Source organism: Littorina saxatilis, linkage group LG14, assembly GCF_037325665.1.
Source record: "Littorina saxatilis isolate snail1 linkage group LG14, US_GU_Lsax_2.0, whole genome shotgun sequence".
Lineage (NCBI taxonomy): Eukaryota > Metazoa > Mollusca > Gastropoda > Littorinimorpha > Littorinidae > Littorina > Littorina saxatilis.
In genome coordinates, this window is record NC_090258.1 from 40246029 (window position 1) to 40262497 (window position 16469).

Consider the following 16469-nt stretch of genomic DNA (forward strand, 5'->3'; position numbering starts at 1 on the left):
TATCGGCGGGAGACACACCTGAATCACCAGGAGCCCCCGACGAAACAACCGGTTTAACAACATCCTTATCCTTTTCACTACGTGTGACCTTGTCCTTCTTCGCGGACAAAATGGCGGACGAAGGCTTGTCAACAACAACATCAACATCACATCCTACATTTCCCGGTTCTATCTGAGAAGTGGCGGAAATTCCATCACTCTTTCTTCTAGACGAAGAACTTCTCTTAGAGGAAGAAGTACTAGCAGCCGGAGAAGCTGAAGCAGCAGCCTGTCTCGAACTAGTTCTATTCTTGGCGCACTCCGCCATGTCAAAGCAAACTCACAAAAATTTTTCGAAACTGAAATTTTTTACAAGTTCACAAACGTGCGACAGAAACGTCGCCAAAGTTACATAAAACAAGAAAGCTCTCACCCAAAAACAGCCAGGGTATTGACAAAGCTCGGCGGCAGACCAAGGGGCGAAGTCAAAGTCAGGAAACAAAGACCAAGGCTGAACACAGCCGGAGCGTACAACAAAACGCGACCAGACACGTCGCTCGCTGAGAGTGGAATGATAAGATGGCGGCGTATGCGCGCGCATACGGATGTCGGACTGTTGATAGTCTGGCATTATGGGATGGATCACTTTCTTTTTTAGAGTGGTCTCCCTTGGTTACCAAGGGGACGCGTACAGCGTTACCAGCACTGAACTAGAGTTAATTGCTATTTGTGAGTTGGGTATGGATATGTAATTTAATAATAATTTGACAGCTTGTTACACAAACATTCTTAAATCATAAAAGAATTCTTTTTTCATCAAGACAAGATCAGTACAATTCGAAGTTTTGAAAGTTTGAAAAAAGAAAAGCCCGGAAGCAGGTCGTGGTTCTCGTAGCAGACGACGGTTTATACCTATCACCAGTTCCTCTGAACAGTCAAACGCCATCGCTAGAGTTCTTGTGAACCACAGCCGTTTGTTTCGTGCATAGTCAGAGGTACTTAATAACGTGCTATTGCAGATAAGCTCACAGCGAGTCGCATTCAAATTACTAACTGACGACTGCATTGTGAAAAAGGGAAACTTGATCACACGGGTTCACGATGGCTCAGGGGTAAGATAAACCACGCAAAAATAAATTCTTTGAAAATTGCTCACTCTTTACGGAGGGCACCTAGGATGTTCCCATTTGGTGAGCGTTCAAATGGAAGGGTGTTTGTACTGTGTGTAAAAGCCTGACAGCATCTGTGATGGTTTACAGGAGGCTTACTGTGCCTTTAAGATATATGACAGAGGTAAACCAAACTTTTGAAACAAAAGAGGCTTATCAAAAGGTTACAAGTGTGCCCAAGTTAAAGGCTGCGGAAATTCAAGACATAAGTAGAATTCAGTCTGTAAATTGTTCACTTGTTTGTTTGTTTGTTTTTCAACCAGACTGTCACCATATCGATATTATCATGCGGCGATCAAAACCTGAGAGGGTGTAATGTTTCAAAACTCCAGCTACAAACATGAACAAGAAATGGTTAATTCTACTCTCTTTTTGTTTAACTGAACTTTTCTCTGCTTAGAATTGAAAGTTGAAGGTCAGCCAGATTTTCACAATGTCTAGCGGTAACTGAAACCTGGAAGTGTATGATATTTCATTGCTTCATAAACATCATAGAAAACCTCTAAGTAAACTAAACAACAAAGTAACTGTGGTGAGATGAACAAAGTTAAAAAAAAGAAAAGAAAAGATATCTGTACTCACCGATACAAGGACAGGACAAGACAGTACACATTTTCGCTTACATAAGCAAATTTCGTACTGTCTTGTGCTGTTCTTGTATCGGTGAGTACAGATATCTTTTGTTTTTTTATCTAAGTAAACAGTTTTCCCCCAGGACCGGTCAGCCGATCTGACACATCTGAATTCTACAACTTCTGATTGCTCAGGCCAGTCAAAATATGGTGATAACAATACAACATGAAATCAGCTAGCTGCTTTCTCCTGCTAAGTTTCCTCTCCTTCGCTTATCTGTTCCTGTGCTGGGGCCGTGTTGTCGTTATCACTGTTGTCGTCTGCGCCACCTTCATCCTTCAACTTGCTCAGTTTCAGCATGAGCTCTGTGAACACACAATTAATGAAAATGATGCAGGGATGTTGCCACAAATTCTTACCAATAGGACAAATGTCTGAGCTCCTCGGCATCAATAGGACATTTGACTGCTTTCAGACATTTTAATTTAATAGGACATAATAATTTTGTGGAAAACACAAAATCATGTGCACACACACACACATATCAGTATATGCACCAACATTGTGTGCGTATATTGTTTTATTACTTTTGTTTCAAACAGGACACACACACACAAAAAACAACTTAAAAGCAATCAAACACTTCAGTGCTCTTACTTCGATTGGCACACGAACTGCATGACTTCCTGACATAGCTTTTTCTTGACAGACTCGACCAAACAGTTTGCCTATATAGATGGTCTCTTTGCTGTCAAATTCTAACCAACTAGTACTAAACAGGGTCAGCCATGAATAGTTAACCTTATCAAAAGACCGTTTGTGTGAATTTTCTGCTGTTCTGACACCATCTACAAGTGACGAAACTTTACTTTCCGTGATTGTGGAGGTTTCAGCGGCGACACTGTCATTGGCACTGTCATTTTTCAGAATGATGCTTGCCATGTTTTCCCATGTTCTTGGCCCTAATGTGGCTCACGATGCCGTTGAAACGCCAAACGTGTTCAGCCTTTGCAGTTCTTTGGCAGGCTTTAGTTTTTATCGGTGGCATAATTTAGTGCCGTACGCTTCATCTCTAATCGAAAGCAAATTAAAGTAGACGCGAGCCTTGGTCAGTTGGAGTTGTCTCCCGTACTCCTAACTTTAGTGTGCTGCAGAAGGGTGTACGCAAACGGCTCATACCGCTTTTTAAAGATTTCTATCATGAAAGGAAAATGATCAAATGACGCGCTCAGTTGAAAACGATAGGACATCTGACCGCCATGCGGCTATGTGAATCGGACATTTGAGCCTTTTAATCGGTCTATGTCCGATGCCTAACAACATCCCTGTGATGTCAGCGCATAGAAAGCACACAGTAACCATGAAGATTCATGCAAAAATCAATTGTTCAAATGTCATGTGAAACTTACTGTCCAAAAATGAAACTGCAACTATGTCAAACTCAAAGTTTGTAAACTAACAGAGATCTAAATCAAATGGATCACTTTTCCTTCAACCCCCTCAAGCTTTATATCTGAAATGAGAAACACCATATAAGATATGATGTTTCACTTTAAACATCTTCGAAACTAACAGTTATACAAAATTGTATCATTTCAACTTGAACTATAAGAAATTTAAGAGTGGTGCAAAGAGTACAAAGACAGACAGACAGACACTCACACCCAACTATAAAATGAAGGTAAAAGAGAGGTTTTCTTTACCTTTTGCTGGATTGAAGACCCCGTTTGTTTGTTGGCTGCAAACGAAACATCGTTGACTTTTCTTGTACTGATCCAGCGCACATTTCTCACAGAAATAATGCTTGCACCTGCCAGCAGAAATGCAAACATTGAAGGGAAAAATTCAAATTCTGCAGTAAACAAGACTTGACATTCAATTGTGTCATGCATGTTGTTAGTGTAATTTTCTTTTATATTTTCCCAATCATACTTCAGAAGTGTGTGTGTGTGTGTTTGTGTGTGTGTGTTCACAATCATACTTCAGAAGTGTGTGTGTGTGTGTGTCCGTGTGTGTGCGTGCGTGCATGCGTGTGTGTGTGTGTGTGTGTGTGTGTATGTGTGTGTGTGCGTGTGTATGTTGGCACATTCCTCACTGACACCAACATAAATATTCACATGTACACACAAACATACACTCACTTGCAAGAATATCAGTTACAGTGGAACCATTTTAAAATCCCAGATTTAAGACTGTCCTCCTTTGTAAGACCTTGCTTATTCAGATTTTCTGTTCATAACCTCTGATAATCAATCTCCATTTTAAGACTCTCCCGTGTGCGGAACACATCTTACAGCGATGTCCCTTACTAGATGAGGAACGAAAAGAAGTGTGGCCGTCACCAACTCCCTTGCAGACCAAACTATACGGCAGTCGACAGGAGTTGGAGAAAACGACAACATTTATCACCAGTGCTGGACTGATTGTGTAACCTCTGCGAACGCCAAGAAGAAGAAGAAGACTCTCCCTTTTTTTAAAGACCCGATTCCCTGAGATTTTTGGAGGGGGGGGGGGGGGGGGGGGGGGCGGCACCACAGTAACAACATATGAAACTAGTAACAAAAACTGATCAGAAATTCTTGAAATTGAACACACGCACGCACACACACACGCACGCACACACACACTGTTGGCATGCACTATACTCCGACAACCATGTAGACAGACACCCAAAGCAGCTTACTTTGTAACTACAGGGCTTGTAAAGGTCTTGCGGCAGATGAAACACTTGAATGGAAAGTCGTCTTCATCGCTGCTAATCTCATAGTTCTGTTCATCTGCAGAAAACCATTGGTAAACTTATTGTTATTTCAGATAAAAATGCATTGCTGAAACTGTACAAATTGGAATACTTCACCATGTCTTTCCAAAATCCACACAGTTTCTGCTCTCATTCGGGGGTCACGAAATGTACAACAATTTTCTTTTAGAATTTCATTCTTGCTGTGGAAATTGTGTCACACAGACTGCTTTCACTGTAATTAGTGTATAACCTTTCAAAAAATATAGCTCCAAATTTTGTTTAGAAACTGATTGTTTCCGATTGTTTTACCTGTTACATTGATGCTACCACACTGTGGACACTCACCTTTCTGGCCGTATCTTCCCTCCTCTACCTCTCGCTCTAGCTGCCACCCGTGCTTGTAGTCGCCGCGGTCATGTAAAAACTTGCAGCTGTCTGAAAAGGACAAGAGAAAAAACCAATTTGTTATTAAAACTTCTTTTAGGCTGGGTTGCTGAATAGACAGAACACACAAACACATGCACGCACACACACTGTCTCCCAAACACACTCACACATTGACACACACACACACTGTCTCCCAAACACACTCACACATTGACACACACACACACACTGTCTCCCAAACACACTCACACATTGACACACACACACACTGTCTCCCAAACACACTCACACATTGACACACACACACACTGTCTCCCAAACACACTCACACATTGACACACACACACACACTGTCTCCCAAACACACTCACACATTGACACACTCACACACACTGTCTCCCAAACACACTCACACAATGACACACACACACACACTGTCTCCCAAACACACTCACACAATGACACACACACACACACTGTCTCCCAAACACACTCACACATTGACACACACACACACACTGTCTCCCAAACACACTCACACATTGACACACACACACACTGTCTCCCAAACACACTCACACATTGACACACACACACACTGTCTCCCAAACACACTCACACATTGACACACACACACACTGTCTCCCAAACACACTCACACATTGACACACACACACACACTGTCTCCCAAACACACTCACACATTGACACACACACACACACTGTCTCCCAAACACACTCACACATTGACACACACACACACACACTGTCTCCCAAACACACTCACATATTGACACACACACACACACTGTCTCCCAAACACACTCACACATTGACACACACACACACACTGTCTCCCAAACACACTCACACATTGACACACTCACACACACTGTCTCCCAAACACACTCACACATTGACACACACACACACTGTCTCCCAAACACACTCACACATTGACACACACACACACACTGTCTCCCAAACACACTCACACATTGACACACACACACACACTGTCTCCCAAACACACTCACACATTGACACACACACACACACTGTCTCCCAAACACACTCACACATTGACACACACACACACTGTCTCCCAAACACACTCACACATTGACACACACACACACACTGTCTCCCAAACACACTCACACATTGACACACACACACACACTGTCTCCCAAACACACTCACACATTGACACACACACACACACTGTCTCCCAAACACACTCACACATTGACACACACACACACACTGTCTCCCAAACACACTCACACATTGACACACACACACACACTGTCTCCCAAACACACTCACACATTGACACACACACACACACACTGTCTCCCAAACACACTCACACATTGACACACACACACACACACTGTCTCCCAAACACACTCACACATTGACACACACACACACACACTGTCTCCCAAACACACTCACACATTGACACACACACACACACTGTCTCCCAAACACACTCACACATTGACACACACACACACACTGTCTCCCAAACACACTCACACATTGACACACACACACACTGTCTCCCAAACACACTCACACATTGACACACACACACACACTGTCTCCCAAACACACTCACACATTGACACACACACACACACACTGTCTCCCAAACACACTCACACATTGACACACACACACACACTGTCTCCCAAACACACTCACACATTGACACACACACACACTGTCTCCCAAACCACCTGCCCAAACACACTCACACATTGACACACACACACACACACACTGTCTCCCAAACACACTCACACATTGACACACACACACACACACTGTCTCCCAAACACACTCACACATTGACACACACACACACACACTGTCTCCCAAACACACTCACACATTGACACACACACACACACAATGTCTCCCAAACACACTCACACATTGACACACACACACACACTGTCTCCCAAACACACTCACACATTGACACACACACACACACACTGTCTCCCAAACACACTCACACATTGACACACATACACACACTGTCTCCCAAACACACTCACACATTGACACACACACACACACTGTCTCCCAAACACACTCACACATTGACACACACACACACTGTCTCCCAAACACACTCACACATTGACACACACACACACACTGTCTCCCAAACACACTCACACATTGACACACACACACACACACACTGTCTCCCAAACACACTCACACATTGACACACACACACACACTGTCTCCCAAACACACTCACACATTGACACACACACACACTGTCTCCCAAACACACTCACACATTGACACACACACACACACACTGTCTCCCAAACACACTCACACATTGACACACACACACACACACTGTCTCCCAAACACACTCACACATTGACACACACACACACACACTGTCTCCCAAACACACTCACACATTGACACACACACACACACACTGTCTCCCAAACACACTCACACATTGACACACACACACACACTGTCACACTCACACATTGACACACACACACACACACTGTCTCCCAAACACACTCACACATTGACACACTCACACACACTGTCTCCCAAACACACTCACACAATGACACACACACACACACTGTCTCCCAAACACACTCACACATTGACACACACACACACACACTGTCTCCCAAACACACTCACACATTGACACACACACACACACTGTCTCCCAAACACACTCACACATTGACACACACACACACTGTCTCCCAAACACACTCACACATTGACACACACACACACTGTCTCCCAAACACACCCACACATTGACACACACACACACACTGTCTCCCAAACACACTCACACATTGACACACACACACAAACTGTCTCCCAAACACACTCACACATTGACACACACACACTGTCTCCAAAACACACTCACACATTGACACACACACACACACTGTCTCCCAAACACACTCACACATTGACACACACACACACTGTCTCCCAAACACACTCACACATTGACACACACACACACACTGTCTCCCAAACACACTCACACATTGACACACACTGTCTCCCAAACACACTCACACATTGACACACACACACACACTGTCTCCCAAACACACTCACACATTGACACACACACACACACTGTCTCCCAAACACACTCACACATTGACACACACTGTCTCCCAAACACACTCACACATTGACACACATACACACTCTGGAAACTTGGCTAAAAACTTGGGGTTCTTCAACGTATGTATCGGTCTTTGTGCATGTATTTGCACACGAAGGTGATACGATTCTGTCTGCTTAGAGTCTGCTCTGAACGTTCACTCTGGGAAGAACAGAAACATTTCTGCCTTTCCTGGGTTCGACCCAGCGCAATACAAATTCATGGGTGAAACCTATGAAAATCAAATTGACTGAAAATTTTTTGAGGAAGGGGTCCAGGGGCCGCCCAGGCCCTGGCGGGGTACGGGGCAGGGCCCCGTTAGGGGGTCCAGGGGGGCAACGCCCCCCGGCCGAAAACGAAAGTTTTGCATTATACATTGTGATTTTGTGGCCTTTCCTGGCAAAAAAATACACTTTTTGTCACTATCATGCAGGTCAAAAAAATACCTTCAGATTCTAATGATATGGTAAAAAGGGTAAACAAAATCAAAACAATTCACAGAAGTAATCATTTTTCTTTTGTATCTTTTCACACTTGCATCTTCCAACACAACGACACAATTGATAACAATTAACATTGACAACAGCCAATTACTAAATAAAATAGAAACTGAACTGAACAACTGAAATAAAAGTTCGAAATATTTAATTATAAGAAGCAAACATTGCCAGACAGGCATTGAAATAAATGATGAAACAGAATGTCACACATGCAAACAGCATGATGTAGCGCTGCACAAAGTAGCAACTAAGCAGTAGCATCTCTTTTAGTGCAAAGTTCTCAAGGAAAAGCACTTGAGTTTCAAGCACCAAACTTATCACACACAGTTTTAGTTTCATGAACTCCAACCAGTCCCATCGCCATTTGTTGGCTAGACCAGCATCAATAAGATCTGTCCATGCGTTTTCCGTCAAAACCGGCATCTTTGTCGCAGAAATCGTGTCACCACTTCGTAATGCCTGCCAAAACGCGAGAACTTTTTTTTTTATCGTGATGCAGAGCGAATCCGAAAGCGAAGAAACCTCACCTACGGGGTTTACCGCATAGCAGTTCGAAAACGCGTTCCGCTTAAAAAAAATAAAAAATAAAAAAAATAAAAAAATTTTTAATCAAAATTGCGGATTGACGGAATTTCCGTCAGACTTATTTTCAGATTGACGGATTTCAGTCAATTGACGGGCTACTTTCACCCATGCAAATTGTGCTGACAAACTGGTCACAAAGTTAATGCACTACCAACTAAGCTATAGACCTGCCCCCGACTGGGATTGAAGACAGCAACCATTATCTCCAAGATAGCAACAAACTTCTCTGTGAAGGCAACCGTGGAGAAATTCATTCAGCTAAAATGTTCACATCTACATGGAGATTTTCTCTATCAGTATCACTATTACAAAATTGTGTCAGGAACACTACAGACAAAACTTCAAAACACGGCACATTTGATAAAAATGTACAAACAACCGCTTGGTCTGTGCAAGGTTCTGGGTGATACACATGCTCTGTCTCTTTCTGTGAATCTAGAAAAGTGCTATGTCACTGTTATTAAATGTACCACAAACAAACAGTAAAAAATTGGGTAGCATTATTCTGTTGCAGGGATAGCAGCTTGAGGGACTTGCCAAAGGACAAGAAGATATGCCAAATTCCAACCTACCACCAAAGCCGCAGAACCCAGTCTCTTTGTAGTCTTTACAGATGTCTGGTTGGTAGTCCCATCTGACCGTGGCACGCAGGTGTGCAGGTGCTCGGACGGGTCCCTTCCTGAAAGTATCAACCAATCACACTGCGTGTTAGTGTAGTTAATATGTACAATGTAGCTTGAAAACCAGTGGACTGTGGTTACGGTTATCACTTCTTCTTCTTCTTTGTTCATGGGCTTAGACTCCCACGTTCACTCATGTTTTTAGCACCAGTGGATTTTTACGTGTATGACCGTTTTTAACACGCCATTTTGGCAGCATACGCCGATTTTGGGGGAGGCATGCTGGTTATTTTCGTGTTTCTATAACCCACCAAACTCTGACATGGATTACAGGATCTTTTCCGTGCGCAATTGGTCTTGTGCTTGCGTGTACACACGAAGGGGGTTAAGTCACTGGCAGGTCTGCACATAAGTTGATCTGGGAGATCGGAAAAATCTCCACTCTTAACCCACCAGGCGGCAGCGACCGGGATTTGAACTCACGACCTCCCGATTAGGAGGCCGACGTCTTACCACCACACCACTGCGCCCGTCACTTCAAATTGACTTTACCTTCCCCAAAGAACCACAACAGCTACAAATTAGTACAAGGTTCAGAATGGGGTTCAAAAAAATGAAATCAAACTGCAGTAATACCTTGATTGTGCAAAAACAAGAGTTTAAATTTGTCTCCTGTCTCAAGAGTATGATCGTGAAGAACCAACACTCCAGCACTCAAGAGTGTGTTTACGCACCCCAAGTCACATTCTTTTAACTAATCGTCAAAGTTGCAGAGCATTTTCCCAGTAAACCATTGCATGTGCATCTTAATCATGACAAAGTAAATGTTTATTTATATTCTTTGAGTCAAATTCACCAGAATATGATTTACAAGGTCCAACTTCTATCCGACTTAACAGTTATCCTTTTCACATGCACTCTCTCTACCCCAACACACCCCCCCCCCCCCCCCCCCCCCCACCTTCCCTCTCTCTCTCTGCAGACACACCTCACACAAGATATGTTGTTTCCACACACACTCTGCCCCTGTCTAAAGAACAGCAAACGCAAGGAATTTTGTTGCACACCCTCTACACTCCCCTCCTATCTTTCTCCCCCCCCCCCACCCCCCCCCTACTAATGCACACCAAACACGATATGTTGTTTGCGTACACACTCTCTCTCTCTCTCTGCGCACACCCCGAAAAACAAACAAACCCAAACACACACACTAACCTTTCTCTCCTAACCCGAGGCATACCTAATACAAGACACGCCCACCTAAAGTTTCCAATGGTAGTGCTGCCCTGAGAAGTGTCCTTCAGCTTGTAGCACTGAGCGTACTTGTTGAGTCTCTCCACGACCACCCCCCCCCCCCCCCTCCCCCCTTTCTCTCGCCACTTCAAGCACAGCAAATACAAGACACACCTACCTTACGTTTCCACTGGCAGCATTGCCCTGAACAGCGTCTTTATTCACGTAGTATTGAGCATGGTTGTTCGAGTCTCTCTACGAACCACCCCCCCCTCCCCCCCCCCACTTCAGACACACCCACCTGATGTTTCCACTGGCAGCATTGCCCTGGGCAGTGTCTTTCTTTTCGTAGTACTGAGCATAGCTGTTGAGTCGCCCCACTCCCCCCTTTCCGACACACCAAACACAAGACAAGCCTACCTAACGTTTCCACTGGCAGCATTACCCTGGGCAGTGTCTTTCTTCTCGTAGTACTGAGCGTAGTTGTTGATGCCGCGATACTTCTTGTCGTCCTCCTTGCCTTTCAGCTCCTGAGACAAACAATGCAAAGTTCCTTGTGGGAAACACCTTCACACATTTTCAGCCCTGGAATTAATGTGAGGTTCCCTTCTCACCTTAATTATAATAAGATCGCAAATTAAGCATGAGTATTTGAACAAGCATCACTGGGTTAACAATGAAGACATAGCTTATGACTTTTTCTGACATTATGATATTGATCATCTGTAGTGTCTACATGTATGATCTAAATGTGCTAAATGCAGAAACAGCAGAAAGAATCTAAACCCTTTCAGTCTAATTAAGTTAAGCAAAAGCTTAATTTTGATGTGTGACACAGTTACCTCTTTACCAACAAGAAGGGCAAAGCCCACACGACTCACATGCTGAACAGACCTTGATCTTTCTTTCAGAATAATTTTACAATAAAACTGAGAAAAACATATTTATTCAGTAAAGAAAATAATTACAGAAAACTAATGCCATTGTGAGTTGCACATTCAGTAATTGCATCCAAGTTATGGTGCATACTGTGTCAAAAGGTTCTCCATCCTAAAATGCTAATCGCTGGTCATTAGGGGATCGAGTCGAACAAGGAACGTCAGTTCTCCGACTTCTCTCTAGTCTGTCTGGCGCCTGTTTTCTCTTTTTTGACAAATATCAGTTTAACTCAAACTGACCTGGAACTTGAAGATATGTAACCTAATGTGAGTTATTATGAAAATATAATGTATTTCCCTCACACATATGTAGTTTTGGAAGAGTTATTTTCAATAGTTCAAGGTCAAGGTCACTTCAAAATATATACATTTCAACTTTGAAGGACCCTGTGACCTTGACCTTGAAGTGAGGTCAAGTTGCCAAACATGTTTCTGAAGATCTAATGTATTTCCCTCACACATATGTAGTTTTGGAAGAGTTATTTTCAATAGTTCAAGGTCACTTCAAAATATATACATTTCAACTTTGAAGGACCCTGTGACCTTGACCTTGAAGTGAGGTCAAGTTGCCAAACATGTTTCTGAAGATCTTGTAACCATACACCATCAGGCCACAATTGGTGTTGATAGACTTAATAGTGTCCAAGAAATATACAATGTTAAAGGTTTCACAGACGGACGGGGGGGACGGACGCCCGGACGCCCGGAAGGACAGGCGGACGATGTCGGTGAGTATATAGACTCACTTTTGTAAGTATAATGTATTTCCCTCACACATATGTAGATTTGGAAGAGTTACCTTCCATAGTTCAAGGTCAAGGTCACTTCAAACTATGTATACAATCCAACTTTAAAGGACCCTTGCGACCTTGACCTTGAAGCAAGGTCAACCAAACTGGTGTCCAAAGATAGGGCTTACATTGCCCTGTATAGCATACATAGCTAAGGTTGCCATTCTCGATAACTTCAGAAAAAAATGCGAAAATGTGAAAAATGGTCGTTTTTAAGACAACAATTACGGCCCCTATGACCTTGAACTTGAAGTGAGGTCAAGTTGCCGCACATGTTTTTTTGAGATCTTGTAACCATACACCATCAGGCCACATCAGGTGTTGATAGACTTAATAGTGTCCAAGAAATATCCAACGTTAAAGTTTTCCGGACGGACGGACGGACGGCGGGACGGACGGACGACTCGGGTGAGTACATAGACTCACTTTTGCTTCGCATGTGAGTCAAAAACTAACTAAGTAAGAGAAATGGGGTTACCTCTAAGAAACAGATTAACAGTGAAGGATAAAATTAAAAGAAAATCATTTTCAAATCCATTTCCAATAACCAGTCGCCCAAATTTTGAATTACCTTCTAACACCAAACGTTTTGTTTCTACTCCTAAATCCAATAGTTGGGCAAGAACCAAGTCTGACCTTTTGTAGCTGTAAGGATCGTTCATACACAGCCTGTGCGTCATTGTCAAGTGCTGTTTCAATCTCAAGCGTTGCCGTGGCACCCATGTCGTCAGGACCTGTGCGTTTCTGGAGACAGAAATAAGTACAACAATTAAGGTTATTCCTCAAACCTTTGCAAAACATGACGTACCCTTCAAAAATGACATTGAAGGGAACACTGTGTTTAAGAACTAAAATCCGGTCTAACAAGTTGGAGAGTCTTAAAAGGGAGGTACATGTACATACCAATGGGAGGTAACTCACAGAGTATGTGCTCATTACCATGGCTATTTTTAGCTCTTTTGGTGATGGGGTTGCTGCCCTTTAAAAATGTTAGACGGGTAAGCGTTTTCAGACCTTAGCATCTCAGACTGTGTCAATGCTGTATGTGATTCGGAGTAAGAATATGTAATTTAATACTGAACTTATGAACAGAAAGTTTGAACAAGTAAGGTCTTCAAAGGTTGAATCTGAAAGGGAGGGTATCACTATCAGAACTCATTCAACACACACTCAGACTCAAAGCTTCCTTTTCCAATCAATGAATATCATGATAAGATAAAAGCTGACATCTCACCCTCACAGTTCAGACAGAACAGGTTGCTGCACTCATCATCATCATCATCATAATACATGTAGATCTGTAAGACTACTAAAATACTTCTAGAGCCTAAATGAGTAGGAGTGTGGTGCAGAGAAATAAAGAGGCAGACTTTTCACATTCATATCTATTTTAGTTCCCACATTTCCACAAGTCATATGTGATGCAGTATCAAGAACTGTACATGATATCACTAACTCTAGTAACTGTAACACTAACACTATAGTTGTGACATTAACACATCTTTTATTGCTTATAAGTTAAAATAACAAATGTATGTATTAAAAACATCACAGAGCATCAAAATTCTGCATAAAGCATTGCAAGAACCTGTGAATAGCAATGCAAAATGCACACTGTTGACAAAATATAACCTCTAACCATCAATAACATTTCCCCTTACCGCCGTTCCACTAGTTTTGTATGAGACAGAGACACTGCGTTCATCTTCACTGGAACTGCTGGCAGCCTGCTTTGTACTCGTACTCGTCTTGAAACGCTTTGTCTGCAACATAACATTGTAACTTCGACACAGGGATTCCACAATTTTTGTAATCAATTTATCAAGGTCTCACCCCCCCCCCAAAAAAAAAGGTAACAAAAGCCCCTGTCAACCCAGCTAAGTTATACAAAGCTGTCATGACTTCTGGACAAAAAATAGAAGGGCGTGACTGTGTTAAGCTATGTTTCCATATAGCGACGCGGCGGCGGCACAACGGCAACAATCACGCGATGCAGCTAGCGAATTTAGCCGTGAGTGTTTCCATTAAAAGTGTTAAAAAACAGTCAAAATAGACTTTAAACCTGGTTGTTGGGGATCCTCGAATATTTCGAAAGACTTAGACCACACCCACTTTGGATGCGAATACCGCGCAGCAGCAATTTTTGTTTCACTCACTGGAGCAAACAAAATCTTGACGCCGAACTGTCCAGTTTCTTAATCTCATGCACTCAGGGGGAAAAGGAAGGTTTAATATAATATACAAGGTTTCATAATTTACTAGTGCGCCCAATCACAATTCCCTTCAGTGCGTCAAAGGGCGCATTGAGATTACGTACCACTGCGCCACCAAATGTACACTTTACATTGGATTACACACACACACACATACAGAGATAACACGATATAGCGGCTAATTCTCAGATGGCACCATATATTGTTCCATTTTGCATCTTTGGTCAAAATGCCTTCAGGCCTCTTATGTAAGGGCTCCTTGATGGACTCCTTGGACATCGAGCCACTCAGACAAAATGTTGTATCATCTTATAATATAAACATTATATGTTTTTGTATTTTTGACCAAAATATGACATTTTACACAGAACAAGACAGTCAGTGTTCCTCCGAGACCGCGCTAGCCGTCAGGTGAACAATGACTGTCTTGATCTGTGTAAAATGTCATATTTTTTTCAAAAATACAAATAACATAAAATTTATGTATCGATTGATTCTGGTTAGAATTTCTTTTACTTTTCACAATTAAACGCACACAAACAAGCACTATTTTGTAGTCTCGGCTGGCCGCCTAAATATGAATTTTTGTCGGCCTCTGATGTCACATATGGCTCAAAGAATGGAAATCCAGTGTTCAATCAATACATTAAACAATAATATTAATAAACTGTTTTTTAAACTATCAACTTACTGACTGAACAAGACCACTTTTCTGGTTAAGTCGTTTAACTCGTACAGCCGTGTTTCCATCATCATCAGAAGAGGATGTTTTCTGGCCCTCTGAAAAATTGAAAAATTATCAGAGAAGGCGATAAATGTATCACTATCAGCTTCCACCAAGTAATCTATTTTAATTTAATCTACTGTAGTACTAATCATTTATTAACTTTACTTTCCAGTTACAGTTACACTTTATTTTAGCACAACCTACACAATCAAAATAAAAAAACCCAAGAAAGGTAAGTTGTTGGAACGTTGTTATTGACAAAATTACATTACAATCACAAATATATTGACCCAACAGTGTTTTAAGTGAACAGACAAACAAATGGTTACAAATAACTTATTCAATCAAAAGACCGTTGGGTCGATATATTTGTGATTGTAACGTAATTTTGTCAATAACAACGTATTTTCATTTTTGGAACGTTGGCAGTCTCTTTGATTTTGGATCTACACAATCAAAGCCACATAATCAACACTGCCAACCTTGTCCAATTACGCTGATCGAATCTAGGATACTAAATAACTTCACAAGTTCGAACAATACCCCGTGCGCTTACCACACAGATCAGCTTCATTTGTTTGCGAAAGACTGTTGCGCTGCACCCCTGATTTAGGCGACATTGCCTCTATGGATAATCAAGATTTGATCTAAAGTATAAAAACAAATAAATACCTTCATCACTGCTGCCTTTCTGACGTCTTCGACCTCTGAATTTGCCTCGTTTTTTGAAAACAACTTTAGGTTCATTGCCTGCAACTTTCTCTTCCTCAACGTCCGCCATTTTGTAAACGTTATTTCCACGACGTTCT

At 42.3% G+C, this 16469-nt stretch overlaps 1 protein-coding gene across 1 annotated transcript; it reads right to left on the reverse strand.

Annotated features, from left to right (window-relative positions):
- Nucleotides 1-736: 736 nt before the first annotated feature.
- LOC138947759 (E3 ubiquitin-protein ligase RNF113A-like) lies at nt 737-16465 on the reverse strand. Its single transcript, XM_070319317.1, has 10 exons — nt 16333-16465; nt 15625-15713; nt 14382-14483; nt 13357-13464; nt 11412-11521; nt 9711-9817; nt 4810-4899; nt 4405-4498; nt 3425-3531; nt 737-2086 (listed from the first exon to the last, which is right to left on the reverse strand). Exons 1-10 carry the CDS (start codon nt 16439-16441, stop codon nt 1974-1976), a joined length of 1029 nt encoding a protein of 342 aa, XP_070175418.1. The 5' UTR covers nt 16442-16465; the 3' UTR covers nt 737-1973.
- Nucleotides 16466-16469: the final 4 nt, after the last annotated feature.